The sequence below is a fragment of the Penicillium pulvis genome, assembly GCF_028828015.1.
Source record: "Penicillium pulvis strain IBT 33274 chromosome Unknown contig_23_segment0_segment0, whole genome shotgun sequence".
NCBI lineage: Eukaryota > Fungi > Ascomycota > Eurotiomycetes > Eurotiales > Aspergillaceae > Penicillium > Penicillium pulvis.
In genome coordinates, this window is record NW_026643075.1 from 1,068,505 (window position 1) to 1,094,569 (window position 26,065).

Below are 26,065 nucleotides of genomic sequence, written 5' to 3' on the forward strand. Positions count from 1 at the left end.
GCTCATTTCTTTGTATGTCTTCTTATCGTAGTCACCAAACCATATGGGGCAATTCAGCACGAGTTTGCATATGAATTAATTCCTTCCCTATGTCTCATTACACAAGACATGTCGATGGGCTTCCATGGAGTGCCCGAAAACACACTAGGAATATCTCGCTGCCTGGAAGTGGCAATCTGCTCCTCTTGACTCATTCCATCGGGCCCGGCAACGGACGATGCTTGTCTTCATCGAGTATAGCCTTGGGTCAGTGGCGTTTGTAAAACGGCCAAGACATGCAGTGAGATGAGCATATACTGCACAGTATGTACTGTAAAACAGGATCCTTGGGAAATTCCAAATCATATGTGGATCATATTCGATTGAAATCTCCGGAAGTAACGGTTATCACGGCCAGCGAGGCCAGTAGAGAACAATGAATTAAGGCCTTTTGACAGAGTCGAGCAGGTTTTCTCTCATCAGCCCTTGCAGATCCCACCGAGCAAGCAGCTCATTCCTATATTAGGAAAGAAGCAAGTCCACCTGGCGTTCACTGCCACTCTGCCAAAGCACCATGCGTGATAGATCAACCATTGAGCCGTGTTAGACCCGTTGTTCTCAGCCCAATGGACCTGTGCTTTTGCCCGCCCCTTCCCTCTTGTAGGAATGGAATTGCGGATCTCCGTCACAAGGATATGAGACCATCGCCTCCGCCTCAATGTTGCGCCAGCCCCAGGCTGATCCCCATCAGATCACCGAGTTCTAATTGGGATCCCCTCTCGGACCCCAAGACTAAGTGGGGATGCATGTGAGGATGTGGAATGGACGTGCGTACAGTATGTTGAACTTGGAACGTTGAATTCTCGGAGCACTATCTTCCACGAGGAGCTTTTAGTACACTGTGTGCCGATTGCGCCCTTGATGGAAAACCATCGATCGCTATGTTCGAATACATCAGCGGCGTTCAATGGGTCGAAAGTGGACCCACCAAGTGATTCTCATTCGGAGATCAGATTCTTTGAGCATTTTCTGATGTCTGATGAGTCAGAATATACAGAGTGCTGATTGGACGCTGCTAGGAACGTGGAGAAATGATGTACATAAGCTTATGACGTCATTATCCCCCATGTGGCGGCCTGAGGTGCGTACCGTGACGATCTTGCTTGGAGGTTCTTGGACCGGCCACTCGTAAATGGCCCTATTCACTCTGTATACGGAAAGAGACCCCCTTCTCCGAATTATCCATTGTGGATTGAATTGCACAGCATGGAGAGTATGTGGATGTTTCAAAAGGGCCCTTGTTCCCCTCTTCCAAGTTTTGTGGGAATTCTTTCCCACTCCTTCAGTGCACGCCGAGTTGAGGGCTTCGCGGGCATGCGCCAGGAATTTCTACTTCTGGTCGTTCGGTCAGACAATCCAATATGTTTAACGCGTATTCCATAATGAACCTGCCATACCGATCTTTGTTTTCACGTCGTTGCGTCGAGTGGCGAGACATCAAAAATCAATCATGTTTCCATGGCTCTTTGTAGATAAGTGGCTTGTGTGGCGTACATGTATGTTTATACTTGCGATCACCTGATTTCCGGGTCAGAGGACACAAAACAGAAAACCATCGGTATATATGTATCATCTCGTAAAAGTGTACGGTATAGAATGGTGGACCTAGTAGAATCTAGTGAATTGATCTGATTCCAAGAGATTTGGGTCAATTGGGTGATCTGCGGAGGTTATACAGCGTTCCTGTAGATATTTGTATACTCCGAAGTCCAAAGGGAGTCCACGTAGTGTACAAGAAGGTTAGTCATGAAATGGGCTCTGTAACAATTGTAATTGCCATAGAACACGTAGTAAAACACATCTTTGTAGCGATGTCACTGTGAAAGATGAACCTTGGATGCGGTGTGGTCGGCAATGGCTGACTATGATTGGCTGGCATGAGATGCCGATCAATGTCAAGCAAGTGGATCTTCTCACTTCCTCACCTTCTCACTTCACTTCAGACTGTACTGACAATTTCCAATTCCCTTTTCTGTAATTCAATCATCTCCATATTAGTTTCCAAGGTTGCCTTTTAATTCTCTCGATCAATGGAACCCTTTTCTTTATCTATTATCTTTTTCTATTTTCCCCGAAACCCGGTTGAGTGGGGAGATGCGTGACCCACTCCGTCTCCAAGACCCTCTCACTAACCTGCCATCAAATTTCCAGGTCAAGATACATACACCATTGCAGCGGATTTCCCGTTACCGACAGAGTGGTCTGATCGACCTGGTGCCCTGGGTCACCTCCGGAAGCCCAAACGTTGCACTTATGCATGGCGGCAAACCCTTGAAAAGCCACCATGTACAGGAGGGATTCTAGCCTGGGCTTTTGCGTCGAATAGAGGAGTCTGGACCTGTACACGTCTCCTGCTACCCAAACCGGTATCATCCGTGTGAGCGCCACATTTCTGGACCTTTCACGGGGTTTGGCTGGGTCCATAGCTTCTCCACGATTGGTGGGATCATGATCGAGCCTAGTGGGAGTGTACAAATTTCGCACTCCATTTCATCCACGCTTTCCCCTTACGGCCTCGGCGCCGCCCGTCGGGATACACAAGCCGTTCTTCCTTTCGTCCATGATAGGCCGAGGGCCTGCTGGGTCTGTGTACGCGGTCCTGTGTAATTTTTCCAGAAGGTGGAATGCTCCTATCCGTCGCGGATAGGACTTTTTTTTGACAGGTATTACAATCTGTATTTTTCTTCTTTGTTCTTGTAGTTTTTTTGGGGGGATTGCAGCAGTTCGCTCTCGCTCTTCCTCCCCACCTTTTTGTCCCCTTCCCCCCTTCCAACCCACATTAACCCACCCCTGACAGTGGCAAAGCAGACCTGCGTCACTACCACAATGTATGCGGCTACACAGTACATGTAAATCCGCCGATGGAAATATCTTCCAAGTACAGTACCGATGGAAGTCACGGAATGTGGTCCAATGGCATCGTAAAATACATCCGTCGTGTCCGGTCTGGCACGAGCTCTTCGGAAGAAGCCACTGACAAATTCATGCGCGCCATGTGGGCATGATTACCCGATGCATTTGCCAGCTTCAGATCCATGGGCCCTCAGCCTCGATTTCCCTTGATACTTCCGAGTCCTCAGAATTTGAAAATTGGCCCTTTTTCAAGCTCCACTGGATGACAAGCATTTGTCACTGCAGGGGCATCTACAGCGCGAAAGATCGTCGTCTGGGCGGCAGCGTACCCCATCTTGAAAAGGATTCCAGCCCAATCTAAAGGCCTGACTTGGTATGCTCAACAGAGAGGGGCCGCCACAAGAAATCCTCACCACAGGGCCCACCGGCCCAGGTATACCCCTCGACCCGCTCGAGCTTCCCTGCTCCGATCATTCCCAATCGGTAGAAATCTGGGATGAAGAATCACCCTTTGTAATCTTTGTGCTTGACGCAACATCTCCTGATCCCGTCAGCCACAGCCAAGTGTGTTTGGACGTCCAAGCCTCTTTCCACCTCCCCCCATCCGCCACTGTTTTGAATCCACAAAGAACCCTCGAAGGCGTTGGGCGTTCGTCAGCCGGACGTTATCTTTCTTTTTCTTTTTTGTCTTTTTTTTTTCTTCTCTTTTTTTTAAAAAAAAAAAGAAAAAACGTCTCTGCCTTTTCTCGTCTCCACAAGATATCTAGTATATCTGGGTTTTGCCAGACACCGTGCGCCTTTTGCCGGATCCTACTTTAGTGTGCGAGAGTCTACTTCACTTAAGCCACACTTGATTCCCCTCATCTCGGCTTTCCTGCATTGGGCATTCTAGTTCGCTTCGGGGTTAATTCGTGAGCCTGTTGACCGTATAGAGATCTGTACGAACTCTCCCGTTGAAGCTGGTTCCCGTGGATTAAGTTTTTTTTTTTCCTATTGGGGTTCATTTCAGACTAAATCCCACAAGGTACGTTCGCATGTCAATTCCCCAACCAAGCGTCAATTCTGTGCGAAATGTTTCCCCAGCCCTACAAGTACGAGCGAATCACGCTATTGGCGGACTTGGTTCCCCAATTCCTTTGACTTCCATCTCGGTCTAGCCGTATGTGTGATGTCCCTCTACAATACTTTCCTCTCTCAAGGACCATTTGGAAAGAATATTGATAGAAAAGCGTCTATGCTTTCACGCTTGAAGGGGGATTTACATCTGGACTCTGGACCTTGTACCGACCCCAAACACTCTCTCTGCCCCCTTTGCTCCCATATGATTCGATATCCTGTACTTGTTTATATCCTTTCTTCCCAATCATTTTTTTTTCCCTTTCCCGTGAAAGATGAGCCACACAGCCCAATGACCTTCCCGGGAAGTCGGGGCTGTCTAGCCCTGCTTAAGCGCGGCAATACACTTCCTGCACACTGCCTTACGCCCCCCTCATTCCATCATTATACCCATCTTTGTTCTCTGTCATTGACCTTGCTTTATTACTCTCCTTTCTATTATCTTCTTCCTTCTGATGTTTTGAGCTTGAGCATTGTCTTGTGTCGTTGCTGGCTTTTCTCACAACTCCCCTTTTTGTCATGGTGGTTGGTTATTAACCTCTACACACACATTGAGCAGAAATATCGACTGTTTATTATTGCTGTGAGTTGTACTGCGCATACTATTTAGTGTTGTACCGTAGACCCAAGTGGTCTCACACTCTGGGGAATTCTGGGCGTCCGAGAGGTTAGTTGGATACAATGTTGGATCTAATGTTCCCCGGCTTAATATATTCTGTTCTTAGAGGGTCTTTCTTTTTCTCCATCCCATTCGACCCAGTTCACCACCGGGCCCCATGGGCGATGTTCCTTCAGGCAAGGTCAACTCATCTCGGGGGGCAGAAGGGACCCTGGCGCAAGAGCCAGATGCCTCGAAGCCAACCCCAGGATCTGGTAAATTCTCCCTCGACCCTTTGCAAAGATTTCTGCGAATGGAAGCGCTGATATTGTTCGATCTTATAGGTACCGAGAGTACCGGTCCACCCCTGAGACCAGTGCAGGCCAACCAATATTCCAGCCCTGGCTATATGGGACATGGGAGATATGAGCCCTCATCCATGAGTATGAATCATATGGCTTTTTCACTTCCAAATCCCCAGTCGCAACCGTCGCCGTTTGAACCACATCTTACGAATCAGTTCCCTCCCGCCCCCGCCCAAGGCATGATTTATCCAATGCAGTCAATGAGCCCGTATCCTGGACAGACTCCAGGAGGAGTACCATATGGCATTCCCTTCAATCCGGCTTACCCGCCATATGGCCTAGGTCAACACCCAGGAACGGCACCACACGGTGCCGGTCACTACCCGTCATATGTCGCGACCCCATCGTTGCAACCCATGGGCACTGGACAGGCCCCTATATATGGGAGTGGTTATTACGCTCACCCTTATGCAGCACCATATGGACATAGCACACCTCCCGTAACCGGCCCAACACAGCCACGACCCCAAACTCGCCAGGGCCCTCGAGGACCATTACCTACCAACACCCCGAAGGAAGACAGACGACTCTCTGAATTGGATTATGATGTTTCGAAGACCATCGTAGACGGTTCGAATCCTTCCAGGCTAGCACAGGCTCCATTACTTGCCGGTATGTTCAGCCGCTGAACATTGGCAGCGACCTTGGATTGCTGATGCGTTGTGTGCTTCGCAGATCCAGTTTCTCTCACCAACTCCGTGTCGACCTCCAGTACCCCCGGGGGCCACCCCGCAAGCCCAAACAGTCTGGCAATGCTCTTTGGGTCGGAAATCTCCCACCCGGAGCCAACGTGATAGATCTCAAGGATCACTTCTCCCAGGATGCGACCAGCGACATCGAGAGTGTGTTTCTTATCTCCAAGAGTAACTGTGCATTTGTGAACTACAAATCAGCAATCGCCTGTGCCGCCGCTTTGGGGAGATTTCACGACTCTCGCTTTCAAGGGGTTCGTCTTGTCTGTCGACTTCGTAAAGGCTTCACGGTCCCCGGGTCGGGGTCTACGGGCCAGGCCACTCGGCGATCCGAGGAGAATACCGACACCCCAGATGAGGATGCTCTGGGTGCCACCGAGTTCCGCCCTATTCCGCCCCTGGAAGATGGGTCCCGTTCATCGGATCGGTATTTTATTGTGAAGAGTTTGACCGTGGAGGATCTCGAATTGAGCAAACAAAGTGGTATCTGGGCCACCCAGAGTCACAATGAAACCAATCTCAATCAAGCCTTCAAGGTGAGTAGTTCTTGTCAATTTCTGCAGCCCCAAGTTTGCCCATGTCTGACCTCGGATTCTATATTTTGCAGACCACGGAGCACGTATACCTGATTTTCTCGGCCAACAAATCTGGTGAGTACTTTGGATATGCTCGCATGCTTTCCCCGATCAGTGACGACGAAGAACTGGCGTTGGAGATGCCTGCTCGACCGGAACCTGCCCCGAGCAATACGGAGGAATTGGAGGTAACGCCGACCTTGGCCACCTCTACGGCTCCAAAGGGTCGGATCATTGATGACTCGGCCCGAGGTACGATTTTCTGGGAGGTGGAATCACTGGAGGATGAACAGGACGATGCCCGGAGTGAGAAGAGCGAGGCTCCGATGGAGGAGCTCGAGACAGATGGCCAGACCTTTGGCAAGCCCTTCCGCATCCAATGGCTCTCTACTGGACGAGTGCCATTCCACCGGACTCGTGGGCTCCGCAATCCGTGGAATGCCAACCGTGAGGTTAAGATTGCCCGTGACGGGACCGAAATCGAACCGACGGTCGGCCGAAAACTGCTTCAGCTGTTCCACCAAACCTGAGGATCATACATGCCCTACGTTCCAGGGGGGATGTGCTTTTGTGATTTGAGGCAAAGGTCCAAAAAAAGGGAGTGGGGGGGGGGGGCAATAGTGGACAGGGAATGCTCCCCTTGTCGTGTCCTCCATCCTTCTCTCCCAGTATACATCTACTCGTCAACCTATAGGTATATTTGTGGAAATGAGAGACTGTGTAATGGAAAAACAACTTACGGGAAACGAGTAATACATAATGTACGTTTTTTTTTTTAAGCTTCCTATCGTTTTTTCTTTTCTTGTCTTCATTTTTGTATAGACATTCCAGTGTCTTCATTCTTTTTGACCCGGGGGAAATGAATCCCTCTTTCTCCTTATTTCTTCTTTGATATTGTATCACTATCTTTGATTGGTCTATAGGTATAGAAAAAAAGATACCCCATGTTTTGGACGGTTTCAGTTTCGGACCGTAGCCTAATCCGTTTATGAAGCATAATTTAAGATCTACCTAGCTGAGAAGATGAGAAGCGGGGCATATTGACCCAATCCGCCAATCACACATCCCAAAAAGGAACTAAGCTTGGCCCAAAACGGCCCACGGTAAGCTCAATAGCGAATCAACGACCAGAACAGGACATGTTCGACATCATCAGGCGAATCCGCTCCACTCGGAATACGACTATAGGTGGCGCTACCCCAGATAATCAGTTAGTTTATCTCCCCTCTTTGTCATTCTTCATGTGGTGCCACACACTCCCCTCTTTTGTATTTCCATCTTTCCACATTCTCTCCATTCCACTGAATAATCCCCCTCAAAGTCATCTCTGTCTTTTAGCTTCCCATCTTCACCACTGCTTGGGTTGAGATTGCCTTTTAGCAGTTTCGACTTTCTTCATCCTCAGCTCACCTGAATGAGAAGGGCGGCCAGTCCGTCCAGTTTCCACCCTTCTCATTTCTGAACGCCTTTTTAAATCATGTCCAACGACCGTTCCACCTCTCCGATCAACGTCCCTGCCTCTGACTCGCGCCCCAGACGTGGTTCCGTTGCATCCGGCCTCCCCTTTACCGACCTCTTCTCGAAGAACAATCAACCTGCCAAGGAGACCAACGCACAGACGGGCCAGGGCCAGCGACGGCTGTCAATCACCACGCTGGGATTGTCTGGTTCGCCGACCCAAACGTCCGCTTTCGGCAATATGTCCCTCCGTCGTGGTAGCCTGTCCAGCTCCTGGGGCTCTGCTCCTAATGAGGATGCCGTCGCAGAGGATGCAGAGGGGGGCTCCCCAAGCTCCCCATTTGCCCGGCGAGTGTCCTTTGGAGCTCAGGCTCTAAGGGATGCCCGGTCCGGCAGTATAGGCAATGGTAGAATACCCCCTTCTTTACCGACAGCGCGGCCTACAGCCCGCTCTCCTGCAAGTACCGCCACTTCTCCCCAGGATGAGAGATCTAACGTGTCTCGCCGAGTAGGCGAAGGCTTTAACTGGTCCGAGGCCCTCCGCTCACGTGCTGAGCGAGCCCCTTCCCTCGGTGGCCCCGCCTCCCCCCAGTCGGCCCGTCAGTCGCACCATCAGCGTGCAGCCTCCATTGCCTCCATGGAGCAGCCCATTCGGGAAATCCCCAAGCAGCCGAAGCAGAAGAAGCCCGACTTCTTCCAGGAGAAGATCTTGCGCGGTGACTTTATGGACTAGGCTCGCAGATGTTTACAATATTCTTTCTGTTCTCGTTTTTCATGGTGAATCTTTTAGTTTTACCCTTCACATATGTGTTTTTAGTTTCGTCGCATGGAGTTGATATCAAAAACTCGACCATGTTCCTCTGGTGCTGGATAGCGGACGGCAAGGGGTTTTTTTCTTTCTTTTTTTTTTTTACAGGTCGGACACCAAGATCATATTTGTTCCCACGTTGATATGTTTTGGGCGTGAGGGTGCATTCGGGTTTCTTATTTCTGTTTTCTTCTTCACGATCTCGAACTGGTACTGAGAATGACATATGCGGCCCAAATTGATATGATATGAACGAATGCAAATTTAAGCCATCTATTGACATATACTGTATTGATATATATATATACTTATATCTATTCGTAACTGTATCGTTCAATTCCGCGTATGTACCTACCATACGGCACCTATGACATGACCAAAGTTCTTACATGGACATCATCTGCCCCTCGTCCTTACTACATTTACCCTTCTCCATCTAATTACCCCACAGCTTGATAGTTCACAGCCTTTCATATGTATCTTTAAGCTGCAGAGGGACCTGCTACTCCGGCACCTGCACCAGAAGGATCCTCTGCATGCAAATGGCCCGGCGTCTCAGCTTGCTTCTTGTTGGCCTCGGCGTCTTCTTCGAGATCATACTGTTCTGCCACTCGTCGGTCCATGAGCTGGTTCGTCGTGATTTGATGCTCTGGTGCCGGTGGCGTCCACTTGCTGCTCTTCCAAGGTGGTACCCGCATCACATACATCATGTCCATCTCCTCCAAAGTCTTGTCCTTACCCTCAATGACGAAGAAGTACACAACTATGACTGCGAAGAAGAGGCACCCAGCAAATACATATCCATAGGCAAAGTCGATGTCCCCCGTGATGAATGGAGTGAAGAACCCAATTAAGAAGTTCCACATCCAGTTTGAAGCTGTGGCCAGTGCCATCGCCTTGGCTCGATACCGCGATGGGTATAGCTCTGCCACAATAGCCCACACCATCGGGCCCCAAGTCATGGCAAACCCAGTGATAAACAGACACGCAAAAACCACCATCGCTTTGCCGGCACCTGGAGTGTTTTCTGGAGTTTGCACGTCAAGGGAGAAGTGCCCCACTGATGCAAACACCATGAAACAGACGAACATCCAGATGCCACCAGTGATCAGTGACTTGCGCCGGCCAAAGTGCTCGATGACATATAGACCTCCAAACGTGGTACCAAAATTGACACCACCCAAGATCATCTGCGTGACATAGGTGTTGCTAATTCCAGCTCCGTTGAAGATAACCGTTCCCTGGGTGATTATGGTCAGTCTCCTAGCGCCAAGCTTCGGTTCAAAAGACATCGCACTTACATAGTAAAAGAAGTAATTGGCACCGGTCAGTTGCTGCAAAGCCTGAAGCCCCATGCCGAGAGCGATACGATATGGCATCCGTGGGGCCTGCATCATCTCAATCCAATCATACAACCCCCCTCTCGTTCCCTTTTCAGTCTCCAGCTGACCCTGAATTTCAAGAATTTCGTGGACTATGACTCGGTGGTTCTCAGGCACGCCATATAGCTTGGACATTGTGGTCTTTGCGACGGCCACACGCCCATGCCGGTAATCATATCGTGGACTCTCGGGGAACAAAAGTATGCCAAGTCCCAACAGCAGACCCCAGAGGAAAGTAATGCCCAATGGAATTCGCCAAGACGCTGTGCTATCCATGCTCTCTGTGCCAAAATTGATGCAGTACGCAACAAAAATACCCAATGTGACAAACAATTGGTACGAACTAGAATCGCGGTCAGTTGCAACAGCCTCCTGGGATTTTAATTTTAGAAGGATTTAGCTTACCAGACCATAGCACCTCGAATATGTCTTGGTGCAATTTCACCCTGATACATGGGGACTAGCAACGATAATGATCCTACACCGAAGCCAGTGACGAATCGTCCCATCATCATCTGATACCATTTTCCATAAGGTGAAGAGATCTGGATGATCAGACCGACATGCAAGATAATACACCATGCAAATATTGACCATTTACGGCCAATTCGATCCGCCAAAGGGCCAGCTATGAGAGCTCCAATGAGGGTTCCAATTGACAACTATATTGTATGGTCAGAGAAGAATGAAAGAGGATCCAAATTCAAGAATCTCACCAGAGACACGATCAACCCAGACCGGACATTGCTGAAATAGAAAGTCCCATCACTCTTCTGCTGGCCATAGCGATGTTTGTAATTCTTCATCTCCAGAAACCCAGAAATCTGACCGGTGTCATATCCAAAAATGACACCACCAATGGAGACAAATGCTCCCAAGGTCAATGATCGCCATGTTACCCATGGCACACGGGACTCGTCAAACGAACTACTTCTCCGTTTCTCGTGGTCGACCTCCGTGGATATATCTGTAGAAGGTGGGGAAGTGTCCCCTTCCCCCTGCTTCTTGAAAAAAGGAATCTTCATTGGAAGAACAAAAGGTGAGCTTGAGATTGAAATGTGAGGAACATGAACCGGATTCGAGGTTGGGTCTGTGCAGCAGAAAAGCAGGGCTTGCTTAAGCTAGGCACCGCCTAGGTATTTAAGGCTACATATTTGGTCAAGGTGGCTCTCATGATTCTAAGTTGCCACGTCCGAGCCATCCTAAGAAGAGCCCGTCATGAGTGGAGCCCACGATCTTATAGGTAACAATCGGAGGGTTTGCGAGCGTGCTTGCTAGGGAAAGTTGGTGTCTATACAACTGGGATACCACTAGTACTACTACACATACAACCTTGTCAAACCATTCTATATCCTTCAAATGAAATCCCACCAGTAATTGCGAATCTCCAGCGTTTAGCTCCTGTGCCACCCGAAGCCCAGTTCGTCATTTCCTCTCTGACGTGGTTGGAACATGTGGTGAACGGTGGCGGGCACGAAGTCGTGACGTCAATCAACCAAATAAACATAATCCTGGAGTGCTCCATGTTTCATAAACCCATTTCTACTGGCTTAGACGAGAGGCAATGGGTTCTGGAAGCGGCGAAGAATTGAGGAAGCGAAGTAAAAAGAATTTCAAGATTGAAGTATACAAACTACGTAAGCGAAAATCCAAATTGGAGACCAATCCCCTTTCCGCGATCAAGTAAAAACATAATATGAGTAGCCGATCCAGTAGAATCAGAAAGAAATGTGAATAACTTCAAAAGCAATCAAATCCACAAGACGTGAAAGACAGGAGTGCAATCAGTAGGGGATGCCATTGGTCATCAGTTGGAACTGATCGTATCCCTTGGTAGAGCGACTCATGTATGACTTCCTCACCAAGTCCCGCATGTACTCTGCTGCGTCTCTTTCACTCTTATCTAAGACAAATCGATCACGGAAGTTCTTGAGGGTCTCGGGCTTGAAGCACGGCAGACCGCTATCCAGCATCAAGGATACAATGTGCGAAAGCTTGGTGCAATATGGGCGCGAGGCTAGGAAGGCCTTGACAACCATCGACTCAAACCAGCGGTAAGGCTGAGTGGCAGTTGGATTGAACGAATGCGTCCCGGGCAGACCGAGCCCGGGATTGCCACTAGGATGATGGGCTGGGTCGTGAGTCCCACTGATTACCGCGACCATTTCAGAAGTCAATTTGAATGGTGCCCGCTCGAAACGCACACCACCGGGGGCAATGTCAAAGCAGAAACCAAAGTCGATGTGGATGATGTGTCCAGCGTCATCAATCATGATGTTGCCGTTATGTCGGTCCTTGAATTGGAGCAGATAGGAGATCACGGAGTAAGCCGCCATACTCTTGACAAAGTTGGTGCGTGCCTCTTGGAACTTGATGGAGTCTTCACCTCCATACTTGGAAACAAAGTAGTCATACAACCCATTCACGGCTTCACGCCCAAGCATATCCCGAGAAATCGAATTGGGCAACACGTCGATCACGCCACAACCAGGAGCTGTGGAGGTGACCCGGTAGGGGAAGACCCAAACATCGAGCCCGACACTGGAGAAGATGCTACGGAAGGCTGCAATCATCTGCAAAGCGAGCATGTCTTGACGACAGTCATCGCCGACTTTGAATATCGCCGACTGCCAAACCTCATAAGTCTCCTGTTCAGCGTATGAAGACCGCTTAGCCACTTGACGAGACTCGCCGCTGTGGGCACGAGCTCCTTTACTAGCTTCCAGCCGTGGCCGGGTCTTTTGAATCCGGAAGGTTGCCATGTAGGGCGCCTTTGCGTGACTCTGTAAGGGCTTGCCGGATTTTCGATCAATACCCACCACCACACCATCAGGGTTACTGGGGAGATACACTCCCACTTCAACCTTGATCTTACGGAGCTCCTCCTCAATCTTCTCCTTTTTCTCGGGTTTACTCTTCTTAATATATGGCCGAAGAGTACCAGAGATACCCGTGATCTCATTAAAGAACGAGAATTCTCGTTCATAGAAGATGCGCTCTTCGTCAGAGAAGCTTGAGATCAAAGACTCAATGAACCGATCCAATGTCGGCTTCAGGGGATCCGGCTATGGAATCACGGAGTCAGTATAATGATCACAAACCGAGATGCAATAGACATTGCACTTACCACCTGGGAATCCTCATCCTTGTAAGAGTTGGCTTTCATATTCCAAATCACCTGGTGAGCAAACAGCTGTGACAATTTTGCCGTCTCTAGAATATAGCGCTCGACATAGCCTAAGGCGTCGTATCGCAGAGCTTGGACCAGCTGCGGTACAAAGTAGAAACGCACATCCATCGAATGACTTTCCAGAGCCCGCATGGCGTACTGAAGGATGAAGGGGTGGTTGCCGTAAGCGGGCAAGAAGTAAGTCAAGGCCTCTGTTGGATTAACCGGCGCCCAGAACAGTAGGTACTGTAACAGAATTAGCCATTGGGCATGAACAGGGCGAGATAGGAACTCTAACCTTAAGCTGGAAGTTGACATCAGATTGCAGAGAAGACTCGAACATGATCTCTAAAGCACTTGCCTCCGGGATGGCTTTCTCGGGGAAGTTCAAGATCAACCACCGGACATCGCTTTGCATTTTCGCCGATGGGAACCGGGTAGCAAGCTGAATGGCCAGGCCCGGACTCTCCGTCCAAGCAAGTCGAAGGAAAGATGTAATACCCTGTGATATGGCTATTAGTCACGGATCAGAGATCAAATGGGTTGATAAGATACTCCAGAACATACGTCTGTAGTGTGCTTGCCTCCAAGCGATGGCATGTGATGTTTCCGCTCAGGCTCCAAGGGAAACAGCCAAACGCGAAGACGCGACCTTTCATTCTCGATGAGAATCTGTGTCAACTCCTGCTTGGCTTGAAGAGACTTGTATGCCCCATGGGACTGGCTAGCTATGTCTGCAACGCTTCGCAAAGTAGAGACAACATCGCCAAGGATTTTGTCTTCGGCTTTGATCTGTAGTCGGTTACCGCCAAAGGACCATCTGGGTGGATGTCTAAACCAGCTCAGCGCGGCAGACAGGATTTGATCTTTAAGCTTCCAAGATGCAGCGGGGTTCCGCGGGCTAAAGTGTTTCAAGACGCTCAAACCGAAGAGGACGATGCGGAAATGGATCTCTCGAGCCAGAGGATGACACTGGGTCTTTGAAAGACCAACAACCGTACTGCTAATCAAGCGGCCGAACAACTGCTGGTCCTGCAGATTGCCGAGGCGGATGGCGTTGAAATGACTTTCGAAAAACTGCAGAACGCGCAAATGTGGCGAAAGTGTGTTCTGCGCGGCTTCTTGCTTCTGGAGCATCAATGCTTTGTCTGTTGGCAGCAATTCTATCTGGGTATGTAGCGGATCGGCATATTCAAAGGATGTATCAAACAATCCCTTTCGGCGGTTAATACTTCTTTCCCAGGCTTCCACCACCTCTGCTAGGATGCGTGGCTCGATATTAGGGTTCTCGTGGATGACACCAAGCCACAGAGATACACCCAATTTGATTATTTCCTTAGTGAAGATTTGAAATGGCAAGGCCACCAGGTAGTGAACGACTGATAGGCGAGGCTTGCTGCTGCTGCAAATTAGACCCGCCGCTTGCCGCAGAACATCCCTGACCTCAATTAAGGGGATTTCCTCTCCATTCATACTGCGTTCAAAGAGAGCAGATAAGGAGTGGTCGATATCACCAGCGGACTCAGATTCAGTGATTGCTTCAATTCTCGGACTATCGCCAAGATGGAATCCGTTGTCTGGAACAATCGATGAAGGCGCCTCGGGGCGACGGTATTTCTGACGAGTCGTGTAAAGAGCCATGAAGTCCGAAGCGATGTTGACATCACGTGCATTGTAACCCTCAATGGATCCTAGTCGTGGATCACTCTGCGGTATCAGGGAGCCCATTTCAATAGCAAAGGAACGACCTAAGGCAATATGGCCATAGCCGCCATCATCATCATACTCCGAAAGGTATGTCTGAAGTAGGCCCTTGATATCAAGTGGCGCAATATTCAAGACCGCAGTCACCCATGTTCGAGCTCGGACAAGGAATCGGTCCAATGTCACTTTTCTGAGCGCATAGTTATCAGGCAAACCAACCTTAACAATTCCCATAGGTGAGACCAGAGTTGGCTTCCACTCAAACTCATCTAGTTCTCCTTGCAGGCAAGATGTCCACATCACAGTCAGGATCTCAAGCAAAGCGAAAAGAGAATGCTTCTCGCAGAGCGCAGAGGGACATTGACTGATGATCTTATCCGTACATATCGTGGCAATGCTCTGCACACGCTCGATGCGGTGGCAGCAGGCTACGAGGTAGGCGGCCAACTGCTTTGAAAGGTACGGCGCCGAAAAGTCGTCATATTCTTCCGACAAGGTACGTGAAAGATAACAAGTCACGGTTTTCTCGGCGACGGAATTCATGCAGACAACCATTTCGGGCGTGGCTAGAGAAGGATCACGGAAGTACCGGAGGATCTTAGTGCAATCCCCTGAGGATGCACGGAGACTTTCGACTAACAATACGGCGTTTAGGAAGACGGCTCGGGGGTAATCCAAGCGTTTCACGTCGTTTTCGCGGCCAGCCAGCTCTGAAATCAAAGTTCGCTTTTGCTCCAATACTCGCTGGGGGCCGGTGCCTCTCCTTAGCACGGTATTGAGTTCGACGTCGCTCTCGAGTAACTCCATCCGATCCTCCGCCACAAGAGGTGGAGAATGACTTGCTAGCAAACGAAGTTCATTGTGATGTTCGTGGAAGACACTGGAATTGAGCGTAATGCCGTGAATGGCGATATTGAACCAGGCATCACGGAACAAAGACAAGGTGGCATCATCATAGTCTAGCACGGGATCCGGAGTCTCTGGAGAGCGCTTTACGGACGAAACTAGAAGAGCTAGAGGTTTCAATAGAGGGGTGATATCGCTGGCAGCGAAAACAACCTCTGCGTGACGTTCGGCATCGAGATCAGGAACATCTCCCTTGTTGACAATGCTCTCCAATAAATGGGTCAGATAAAGTGCATGGAGTGCGGAGTGCTGGTCCAAGGACACAGAGAGGTATGCCATCGCGCACTGAACCGCATCAGATATTATCTGCAGTCCTTTGTGGGCTCCGTCCAGGTAGATGCGGGCGTAGAATTTCAACAAAAGCTGGAACTCGGCTTTGCCACTGCTCAAAGCGAGAACGGCCGTCTCTTGAATGATGTAGGCGTCCACAGCAACATTTATCTTGCCAACTTTCTGTAGGAGCATAGATTGCGCTAGAGCACTGATTTTGTCATCATCGCAACTGGTGGCAATAATCACGATAGCATGAACAACATTTCGATAGACCAAGGCGTCATCTTCCGCAACAATTGGTATCGATGCTTGGCTCCCGCTGCTTGGCTGGGCATAGGAGGCCAGGTTGTTTGCAGTACCAGTAGCATCCCCCGTGAACTGCTCCTGTGCCGACTGCTCGGCATTAGGGCTGGGACTCAGGGCATTGCCTAATGAATAGAGAGTAGTGATGACGGCGTCTTCGGAGAGAATGCTTAGAACCTGGGCGAGACACCGAGCAGCCACGGCGACCACAGAACCAATAGATGCACCCCCCTGGGTCAAAAACCTTAACAGACACCTCCTTGCAATCGAGGCGCCATTTGGGGACATTCTAGCGAGAATTGCCATGCACTTCAGCGATGTCATGGCCAGTTCCGCACATGCCATTTGCTGGGCGTCGATTAGAGATTCCTCAAGCCAGGATAACAAGACGTCATTATTAGCAGCATCCTCGCCAAGCACAACGCAGTTCAGAAAGCCGACTAGAGCATCCCCTTTTACAGCGAAGGCTAGCCTCTGCTGAGACGGGGAGCCTACTTGGAGGTAATCCGAGCCATCCTCCAGAAGGTGGATTTCCTCGCTGATGAGGTCCGTAATACGTTCGATCAAAGCAATATCAGACTCATCATAGCTCTTGGCAATACCCACCCCAGCCATATACTCATCCAAGAGTTGATCGTCGGACAAATTCTGCGACCCGATGAGCGATGCCGCACAGGATTTCACAAAGCGCATGAAGCCTTCCTGGAGCAACATGGCGCCCAAAGGCCGCCCGTGTGCGGAGTATCGTCTGGTATACTTTCTCCAGTCCTTGAAAATGCTATCAGACCCAGTGGCATTGCGAATAGTAGAGGAGGCCGTTTCCACTGCAATCAGAAACGATTCGGAGAGCATGGCTCGCAGATGATCGATGATCTGAAGTTTCTCTCTTGCTGTCCAAAATACGGTGTGCTTTGCCGAGGCCTCGAGGAATCCTACAAGCGATACCGCGACGGACAAAATGGCGATCGATTCATGCACCACACCTCGTCCTCCGGCTTCGGAAGTAGAGTAATGGAACGGGGTCACTGAACTAATGACCTCGGCACAGTTGTTTAAATACCCCGTGAGACCTGCGACTGCTTCCTTCCGCAAGATCGTGAACTTCAGACCCATGGACAACAGTGCCGATGCCAAGCTGTGCGAGAGCGTCTCCCACGGTGACGGCTTGATACTCTGGAGAAACGGCGACGGGCGAAACAGCTGGCTGGGCGACTTTGGCAAATACTGTGATAATTGAGTAACTAACCTCTGAGCGTGGTCAAGCTCATTGACGGACAAGGCAGCTTTGCAAAGGGCCAGCAGGACATCGAGTTCACGGATTCCCTGTCGCGGTCAGTTTACGTCACCCACGAGGGGAGGGGAAGGGTCAAGCTCTCACCATAGGGACTCGAGACGTGGGAGCCTGGTTCCTGAGTATACCATTGAGTGTTCCATCAATCGGACGAGCTGGTCTCGCCTGCTGAGCGAGACGGTCAAGGCCCGATGCATCCTGAGCTGGCGACTTGACAGCCAACTCCGCAAGCTTCTCGAACGCCGAGCGTCTGACGCCGACCGATAGGCTGAGGGTACATTAGCAGCTGTACCGGATGAGATTGGGACCTAACTTACCCGTCCATAATTGCTTTCTTCTTAAATCCCCAGGACCTTGTGGAGTAGCAGGAGTCGAGATGGATGGAACAGATCAGTTAGTATGGGGAACCAGGGAGAAAGGGCACGTGTTTGGACGCGAACCTAGGTTAAACATAGTTAAACACAGGAATGTTAATGAACGTCTCCTAACAACAATGGAGAACTGCCTAACAGATGTATAACATACACGACCAAGATAGCATTATTTTCTTATTTAAAACCACAGATTAATAATTATATCACATTTTGATTCTAGACAGTGTTTGCTCTTCCTGTTTTTGATGGGGGCGGAGGAGGCTCTGCCCCAGAGCCTCTGAAACTCCAAAGCTAACTTGGGACCAAAGAGCTCTCTCCCTTCTCAACCGTCCTTCCAACTTCGCTCATTTTCTCCCATTGATTATTCTACCACATTGATTTGGGGACAGCGACAAGGGAAAGGGCAAAAGGAAGAGAGACGAAAAAGAAAGGCAAGACAGGAAAGAACGGCATACCAAACAACAGCCCGGGGTACGACTATATTCCCGACGGTGCTCCTACCTTTTATGTCGCAGTAATCCTGTCTCACCAACACATTTCATTGGTCTGTGGATAGAGTGTCGGAGGTCTGGTGTGTCAAAAGTAAAGTTATGGCACCTCGAGAAAAAAGCGCGCATAAGCGGGGCAGAGTGAGTGGTCTTCCCTCGGAGTGTGGTGACTTGCTGACAGTCTCGGGGCACTGTTAGCTCAGCGTGGATGCCGATTCACAAGACCTGAAAAAACCGCGTCGGTCCCAACGGATATCAAGTCAGCATCAACCTCAGGAGACACCAGTGGACCACGACTATCTGCCAACTCCGCTGACCCATGGTTATTCGACCGCCACGGACATCCGCAACGATGTGACGGCCACTCCGCCGGAAAGCCCAAGTCGAACGCGTCCACCTTCGTCACCCAATCCAGACATCTCTCAGGCGTTGTCATCCCCACCGGGGGACACACAGGCGCTCTCGCAGTTTGTCTATCCCCCGAGAGCATTTGCAGATGAAGTGGAGGATGAAGATGCCGAGGGAGTCTGGGGGTACCTGATTTCCCTGGATGACAAAGTGAGCGGTGCCTTCGTCTTGAAGAGGCGAGATGGCTGCGAAAACCGAGTTGAGGCGGCCAAAGACAAATCTGGGAAAAAATCCCATGCCAGCAAGCAAGGCAAAGGTCGGGCACCTGGTGGTTACCTAATTGGCCGTCACCCGGAGTGTGGTTGGTGAATCCTTTGCTTCTTGGGGTGAATGCCATCAACTAACTCCATTTTTAGATCTGAAGATCGATAGCCCTACGATATCAAATCGGCACTTCCTCCTATTTGAGGAGAAACGGAAAGGCGATGTAGTTGCCATCTTAGAAGATCTTTCCAGTAATGGAACTTTCGTGAATGATGCTATTGTTGGACGAAATAAGCATCGTGAGCTTGAAGACGGGGATGAGGTTTCCATTTTGAATGAGGCCCGCTTTGTCTTCCGCTATCCACGCACTAGGGACACAAATCGCTTTCGCCAACAATACCAGATTCACAGACAGCTCGGTAAAGGTCACTTTGCGACAGTCTATCTTTGTGTGGAAGGCTCCACAGGGAAACAATTTGCAGCCAAGGTCTTTGAAAAGCGTCCCGGTGATTCACAGAAATCACAGGCAGATGCCCTCCAGCAGGAGGTTGCGCTCCTGAAGAGTGTCAACCATCCCAATCTCCTCTGCCTGAAGGACACTTTTGATGAGAATGATGGAGCTTATCTGATTCTGGAGTTGGCCCCGGAGGGTGAACTGTTTAACTTGATCGTGACCAAGCAAAAGCTCAGCGAGTCAGAAACCCGCCATCTATTCCGTCAGCTCTTTGAAGGGCTAAAGTACCTGGTAAATTAACCCTGCTACGGAAGGCAAACGCATGAGTAGCTAATCTGATGGGGTCATTCCAGCACGAACGAGGGATTGTGCACCGGGACATCAAGCCTGAGAACATATTGCTGGCTGACAAGAAGATGACGGTGAAACTAGGTGACTTTGGGCTCGCAAAGATCATCGGAGAAGATTCGTTCACCACCACATTGTGAGTACAGGGCTAGCGCTATCATTGCCTTACGCGTCTACAAGGGCTAATCTTCTATTTCCAACAGGTGTGGCACACCCAGTTGTAAGTTAATCGATCCTAGTATACAAGAGATCGGCATGATACTGATCTCTCCATTTTGCAGATGTTGCACCAGAGATTTTGCAGGATACTCGTCGGCGACGGTACACGAAAGCTGTCGACGTCTGGTCCCTGGGGGTGGTCCTTTATATTTGCCTTTGTGGCTTTCCCCCCCCTTTTCGGATGAATTATACACCCGGGATAATCCCCTCACCCTGGCGCAGCAGATCAAAATGGGCAAGTTCGATTATCCCTCACCCTACTGGGACTCTGTGGGCGATCCTGCCTTGGATCTGATTGACCGGATGCTTGTCGTGGACGTAGAGAAGCGAATCACAGTGGACGAGTGTTTGGAGCACCCCTGGATGACAGAGAAATATCCTAGCGTCACTGACAGCACTGATGGACTGACCGGCGCCTTGGGCAACCTGGATTTCTCTAAGCGCAAGATCAAGCGGGAGCGGACTTTGCTGAGCAGTGTCAACGACGTCCATTTTAGCGAGCATGTGGAAGGCAGTGAAGCTCCAGTTAAAGTCTTTCACAAGAACAACGCTGACCAACGCGTCCATAATCGACCAGCCAAGGCCAATGCCCGTGAACCGTCTCCCGGCAATCAAGGCAGCCCCAAAGGATTTGTGCATCTCGGCGAGCGTGGTGATCCCACTTTGTACGACGAACCAAGGAATTGATACAAATCAGACTTGTTTGCCCGTGTTGTTCTCTGTTCCTATCTGTTATTTATGAGCTTATTGCGTCTCTTAAGACTCTATGGTGTTGTGCCTTTGTTTTACTGGATCGAATGGGACATTGCGTGTGGCTTCGGGGAGAGAGAACACAGGATATTAACTTAATGTACAGTCTACGTGGTAAAAATTCAATCCGGAGTTAGAAGTCCTACAAAAGTACTCCATGTTATTGTTATCGCATATTCTCTATATCATGCAATCGTCAGGTACGGATGTTGCCTACACCGACGTGGCGTGATGAGAGCCTAGGAATTTCCCCTGATACAGCCTAAGGCGTGATTTTACATCCCCATGGCTTTCATTCGTACACTAATCAATCTATATTCTCATAAAGAAAACAGGCTTCCACGAATCAAAAAGAAAAGAAAATACAAGCCATTTGAATAAGAGAATCCGTAGATTGGATAGAAGGGAACCAGGGGCAAGAAGCGGGTCCCCTGGCGTGGCCTCATCGAATGATAGCGGAGATTATTATTTTGCTTCCCTTTCCCCCCCCCCCCCTTCTCAACCTTCCCACTTCATGATTTAGAAGGGTGCAATCGTTCACTCTTCTGACTTCCGTCGCCATGGGTCTCTTTGCTAGTTTTCTCGATACGTTCTGTGAGCATTGCTCCAGCCAGTCCATCTATACCCTAGCTGTGGTCGGCAGCTTGTCCTTCATCGCACTGTCTGTCGTGGTCAATGTCTTGCGCCAATTACTTTTCAAAAACCCCCATGAGCCCCCAGTGGTCTTCCACTGGTTTCCTTTTGTGGGAAGCACCATCAGTTATGGAATGGAGCCTTACAAGTTCTTCAACACCAATCGCGCAAAGGTGCGTTCTTCACCCCGATCTGGGACTAAGGACCGGTTCCTAACTAACAACCATTGGGCTTGTCCCACAATAGTACGGTGACATTTTCACTTTCGTTCTTCTCGGCAAGAAGACTACCGTCTACCTGGGCACAAAGGGTAATGAGTTTATCATGAATGGCAAGCTGCGCGATGTTTGCGCCGAAGAGGTTTATTCGCCACTGACGACCCCTGTCTTTGGCCGCAATGTTGTCTATGACTGCCCCAACTCCAAGCTCATGGAGCAGAAGAAGGTAAGGAGAAAATCCGTGACGAGTGATGAAACCAATTGCAGGTCTTGTGGAAACTGACCATTGTTCTTTAAAAAAAAAAAAAAGTTTGTAAAATTCGGTCTGACCTCCGATGCCCTTCGGTCCTACGTTCCTCTGATCACCAAAGAGGTCGATATGTTCGTTGAGAAATGCCCTGCATTTAAAGAGAATAAGGGTACTTTCGACGTCTCCAAGATCATCTCCGAAATCACTATCTATACCGCATCGCGATCCCTCCAGGGTAAGGAAGTGCGTGACCGCTTTGACTCTACGTTTGCCGACATGTACCACGATCTCGACATGGGTTTTGCGCCGATCAACTTTATGCTGCCCTGGGCCCCGCTTCCCCACAATCGCAAACGTGATGCGGCTCAGAAGAAGATGACCGAGACCTACATGGAGATCATTCGTGAGCGCCGAGAGGCCGGTGGCGAGAAGAAGGAGGAGGACATGGTCTGGAACCTCATGTCTTGTGTCTACAAGAACGGTGTCCCGGTTCCTGACGAAGAGGTGGCACATATGATGATTGCACTCCTGATGGCTGGACAACACTCCTCCTCTTCTACCGCTGCCTGGATCGTTCTGCGTATGGCGACTTGCCCTGAGATCATGGATGAACTTTACCAAGAACAACTCCGAATTCTCGGTGAGGATTTGCCTCCTCTCACATACGAGAGCCTCCAGAAGTTGGATCTTCACTCCAAGGTCATTAAGGAAACCCTTCGCATTCACGCCCCTATTCACTCTATCATTCGTGCTGTCAAGAACCCCATGCCTGTGGAGGGCACGCCCTATGTGATCCCCACCACCCACAACGTCCTCTCTTCCCCTGGTGTCACCGCGAGATCGGAGGAGTGCTTCCCGCAGCCGCTGAATTGGAATCCCCACCGTTGGGATGAGGACACCGCTCCCAAGGACGAGGAAGAGGAGCAGATTGATTACGGTTATGGTATGGTTAGCAAGGGTACTAACAGCCCTTACCTCCCATTCGGCGCCGGCCGGCACCGCTGCATTGGTGAACAATTTGCATACGTGCAATTGGGCGCTATCTTGGCCGCACTGGTGCGCCAATTCAGATTTTCCAATCCTGCTGACCGTGTCGGCATTCCGGATACCGATTACTCGGTAAGTTACTACATCACCTGCTCATCTACATCTGTGCTAACTCGGCCATTAGTCTCTGTTCTCCAAGCCTCTGGGCAAGTCATTTGTGCGATTTGAGAAGCGCGGAACCAAAGAATAGATGGAGCTATGGGCCAGCAAACTCTTTCAAAGTAAAGAGATGAATAGAAGCCCAAGATAAAAGAGCAGCATGAATCTGGAACCCGATTACATCTTTACATCTTATGACCTATTTTGATGTCGCAGAGGTCTGGGTGGACAGAAAGCCGTCATACCATGCACGGGTTTTCGCCTTGCCTCGACGCCTTTCAATGACTCTTGCCCTTGTACATTACTCTTTTACTTGTCCCATTTTCCCGCTCGTGGCTTGAGTCACCACTGCCGTTGTGTGTTGATACTGTTACTATATCTATTTAATCAAATATGGGTTCAAGAGGATTGGTGCCGGTAATATGCACTTTTGGTAGACTAACGGGGTCCAAACATACTACTCTTACCCACTCAGCCAACGTCACGCCGAAGATGGTAAATGGTGATCCAAGAGTCCTTGGGTGATAGGATATGATATATATATATAGTACAGTACGGATAGAAACACTAGAAACACAGGACCATCAGGGCTCAAGAGATATGCAAGAAACGCTATACTTCCTCCGCCGCTTTACGCTTTTCTTCTTTCCTCGAGTCGCCTCTTGGCCCGCACCTCCACGCGGCGTCGCTCACCACCATCCACCTTCTGCCCCCGCTTGTCTTCCCACATGCCTTCCTGAACTGTGATAGTCGCAGCACTTCCGTGGCTTCCCTTTAGCGGTTGGAGGAAAGGGCCCATGATCTTAGAGCCTCTGTGGATTTTCATGTGGGCGAACTTCGGCAGTTGGGCGGTCGAACTGTGCTTGTATTCGGTGGCACCTGGCAACATGTTCACGATGGCCTTCTTCATGCCAGGCGTCAGAGTAGCAGAAGATGAGACCCGCTGAGCAGCTTCTGAGTCTGCCGAGGGCTGTTTGGTTTCATCGGGGATTTCCACCACTCGCAATTGGGCGACACCGTTCGCAACTTGTTTCAAATCACCTCCCGGGCCATAAACGCCATTGCGGAACTTTTCACGCTTCCGAATCAGGTATCGTCGCTGGCGGGCGGGCTCAATGCCGAGTTCTCGGAGTTGATTAGAGTTGAAGCTGAAAAGTTGGTCCCAGGAGGGGATCTTGCTCGCATGCTTCGACATTTCCCGGCCGATCAACGTAAGGAAAGTCTGGACATCAGGGACAAATGGGGTCGGTGACGGCACAGACCGTGCCGTCTTTCCATGGAGTGATCGGAAACATTGCTTCGAGAGGCTGACTGTCTGAAAGAGCCGCAAGGGAAGGTTGCGGAGTTGTTGGGTGCGCATTGTCATGGTGGCCAAAAGGGGGCCCGGTGGCCACAAAGCTATTTGTTCCTGGAATTGACAAGAGAGGGATGTTGTAGGAAAGGTGATGGACCAATTGAATTGCGGGTGCGACTTGAACTGTTTGTTCCTGAGCTTGGAAATTTCGGGCGGTCGCGGGATCAATGATACTCCGAGAGCATTCAACGCTTTGAAAGAGCACCTCACCCTTGTAACTAAAGCTTTGTCTTGAATGTGATATGAATACTTCATGAAGATGAATACCTGACTTGTGACTCATACAGCTTAATCGCTGTACCAACCCTTTCCTTCTTCCTCATATTTCCTTGCCTAATTACGGCCTCGCGTGTCAATTATGGCGGCCTCACCATTCGCCTCTCGCTCCCCCTCCGTGGCCGTCGCATCTCCCAATACTCTCAGGCTGAGAGCAACTGCAGCTCACGATTCTGCGGGAGGATTGCTTGCCTCAAAGTCTGTATCCAACACAGACCAAGAGCTCACCGAACAGCTCAATGACGATGTCCGGCACAAATACATCAAAGGTAGATTGAGCAATTACTTTGTACCAGGAGGATCCTAGGGGCAGTTGATACTAACAAAGTTGTACAAAAAAAACAGATAAGAAGCTTGGAGAAGGTACATATGCCGTGGTATTCCTGGGGCACCTCCGGGACGACCCATCATCCTTCGTTGCCATCAAAAAAGTCAAGGTCAATGCCGAATATAAAGATGGGCTGACTATGGATGCAATTCGAGAAGTCAAATACCTGCAAGAACTGTCCCACCCCAACATCATCGCCCTTCATGATGTCTTCTCTTCCAAAGACCAAAATCTGAGCCTGGTGCTGGAGTTTCTTCCCCGGGGGGACTTGGAGATGCTCATCAAGGATGGAGACATCCAGTACGGAGTGGCCGATGTCAAGGCCTGGATGGGCATGTTAGCCCGAGGCGTGTGGTTCTGCCATGAAAATTTTGTGCTTCATCGAGACATCAAGCCCAATAACCTGTTGATCGCATCGGACGGCGAGGTTAAGCTGGCTGACTTCGGTCTGGCCCGATCGTTCGCCGATCCTTATCTCAACATGACTCACCAAGTCATCACTCGCTGGTATCGGCCACCGGAGTTGCTCTATGGAGCCCGACAGTACTCGGGCGCGGTGGATGTGTGGTCCATGGGCATGGTATTTGCCGAACTTTTGCTGCGGGTCCCCTTTGTGGCCGGCAATACTGATTTGGACCAACTCTCCAAGATTTGTGAAGCTTTTGGAACCCCCACTGAAGAGAACTGGCCGGGAGTCACACAGTTACCTAACTATATCCCTACGGACCGGACGCAGCTTGTGCCTGTGCAAGGCCGGGACTTCTTCCTTCGCCAGTTCCCTACGGCTGGACCGGTGGGAGCCGATTTAATGATGTCAATGTGTGCACTGGATCCTCGCAAACGCCATACGGCCCTTCAGGTGCTGCGCCACAACTGGTGGATGATAGATCCCCAACCCACGCGGAATGAAGATCTCCCCCGAAAGTCCGGAGCGAAGAAGATGGGCGAGGATATGGGCCGGCGCGGCGGCGAGATTGACGATGGACCCTTCAAAAATGCCGCGCGACAATTAGATTTTGGAGCGAAGAAATAAGCCCAATAGTTCAACATAATGATGACATGTCCTGCAATGATCTCTGTAGA

General features: G+C 50.0%; 8 protein-coding genes across 8 annotated transcripts; 5 read left to right on the plus strand and 3 right to left on the minus strand.

The window, feature by feature from the left end:
• Positions 1-4,784: 4,784 nt before the first annotated feature.
• On the plus strand, positions 4,785-6,768 carry N7503_004678 (putative YT521-B-like splicing factor; the record flags this gene model as incomplete). The annotated part of the gene is made up of 4 exons (XM_057064225.1): positions 4,785-4,881; positions 4,951-5,587; positions 5,647-6,199; positions 6,271-6,768. The coding sequence occupies 4 exons, from the start codon at positions 4,785-4,787 to the stop codon at positions 6,766-6,768; spliced, it is 1,785 nt and encodes a 594-aa protein (XP_056921968.1).
• A 947-nt stretch (positions 6,769-7,715) lies between these two features.
• N7503_004679 (uncharacterized protein) lies at positions 7,716-8,429 on the plus strand (the record flags this gene model as incomplete). Its single annotated transcript, XM_057064226.1, has 1 exon — positions 7,716-8,429. One exon carries the CDS (start codon positions 7,716-7,718, stop codon positions 8,427-8,429), a length of 714 nt encoding a protein of 237 aa, XP_056921969.1.
• Positions 8,430-8,986: 557 nt separating this feature from the next.
• Positions 8,987-10,911, minus strand: N7503_004680 (sugar porter family MFS transporter; the record flags this gene model as incomplete). Its single annotated transcript, XM_057064227.1, has 4 exons — positions 8,987-9,745; positions 9,806-10,229; positions 10,292-10,548; positions 10,603-10,911. The coding sequence occupies 4 exons, from the start codon at positions 10,909-10,911 to the stop codon at positions 8,987-8,989; spliced, it is 1,749 nt and encodes a 582-aa protein (XP_056921970.1).
• Positions 10,912-11,670: 759 nt separating this feature from the next.
• Positions 11,671-17,896, minus strand: stt4 (1-phosphatidylinositol 4-kinase STT4; the record flags this gene model as incomplete). Its single annotated transcript, XM_057064228.1, has 6 exons — positions 17,850-17,896; positions 17,620-17,800; positions 13,623-17,564; positions 13,354-13,557; positions 13,014-13,301; positions 11,671-12,951 (listed from the first exon to the last, which is right to left on the minus strand). Exons 1-6 carry the CDS (start codon positions 17,855-17,857, stop codon positions 11,671-11,673), a joined length of 5,904 nt encoding a protein of 1,967 aa, XP_056921971.1. The 5' UTR covers positions 17,858-17,896.
• Positions 17,897-18,468: 572 nt separating this feature from the next.
• On the plus strand, positions 18,469-20,714 carry N7503_004682 (uncharacterized protein; the record flags this gene model as incomplete). Its single annotated transcript, XM_057064229.1, has 5 exons — positions 18,469-18,535; positions 18,593-19,103; positions 19,159-19,751; positions 19,814-19,944; positions 20,090-20,714. Exons 1-5 carry the CDS (start codon positions 18,497-18,499, stop codon positions 20,712-20,714), a joined length of 1,899 nt encoding a protein of 632 aa, XP_056921972.1. The 5' UTR covers positions 18,469-18,496.
• A 623-nt stretch (positions 20,715-21,337) lies between these two features.
• N7503_004683 (cytochrome P450) lies at positions 21,338-23,204 on the plus strand (the record flags this gene model as incomplete). Its single annotated transcript, XM_057064230.1, has 4 exons — positions 21,338-21,583; positions 21,657-21,854; positions 21,939-22,997; positions 23,050-23,204. 4 exons carry the CDS (start codon positions 21,338-21,340, stop codon positions 23,113-23,115), a joined length of 1,569 nt encoding a protein of 522 aa, XP_056921973.1. The 3' UTR covers positions 23,116-23,204.
• Positions 23,205-23,655: 451 nt separating this feature from the next.
• On the minus strand, positions 23,656-24,390 carry N7503_004684 (mitochondrial 37S ribosomal protein mS41; the record flags this gene model as incomplete). The annotated part of the gene is made up of 1 exon (XM_057064231.1): positions 23,656-24,390. One exon carries the CDS (start codon positions 24,388-24,390, stop codon positions 23,656-23,658), a length of 735 nt encoding a protein of 244 aa, XP_056921974.1.
• A 346-nt stretch (positions 24,391-24,736) lies between these two features.
• On the plus strand, positions 24,737-26,015 carry kin28 (TFIIH complex serine/threonine-protein kinase subunit KIN28; the record flags this gene model as incomplete). The annotated part of the gene is made up of 2 exons (XM_057064232.1): positions 24,737-24,923; positions 25,000-26,015. 2 exons carry the CDS (start codon positions 24,737-24,739, stop codon positions 26,013-26,015), a joined length of 1,203 nt encoding a protein of 400 aa, XP_056921975.1.
• Between the last annotated feature and the right edge of the window lie 50 nt (positions 26,016-26,065).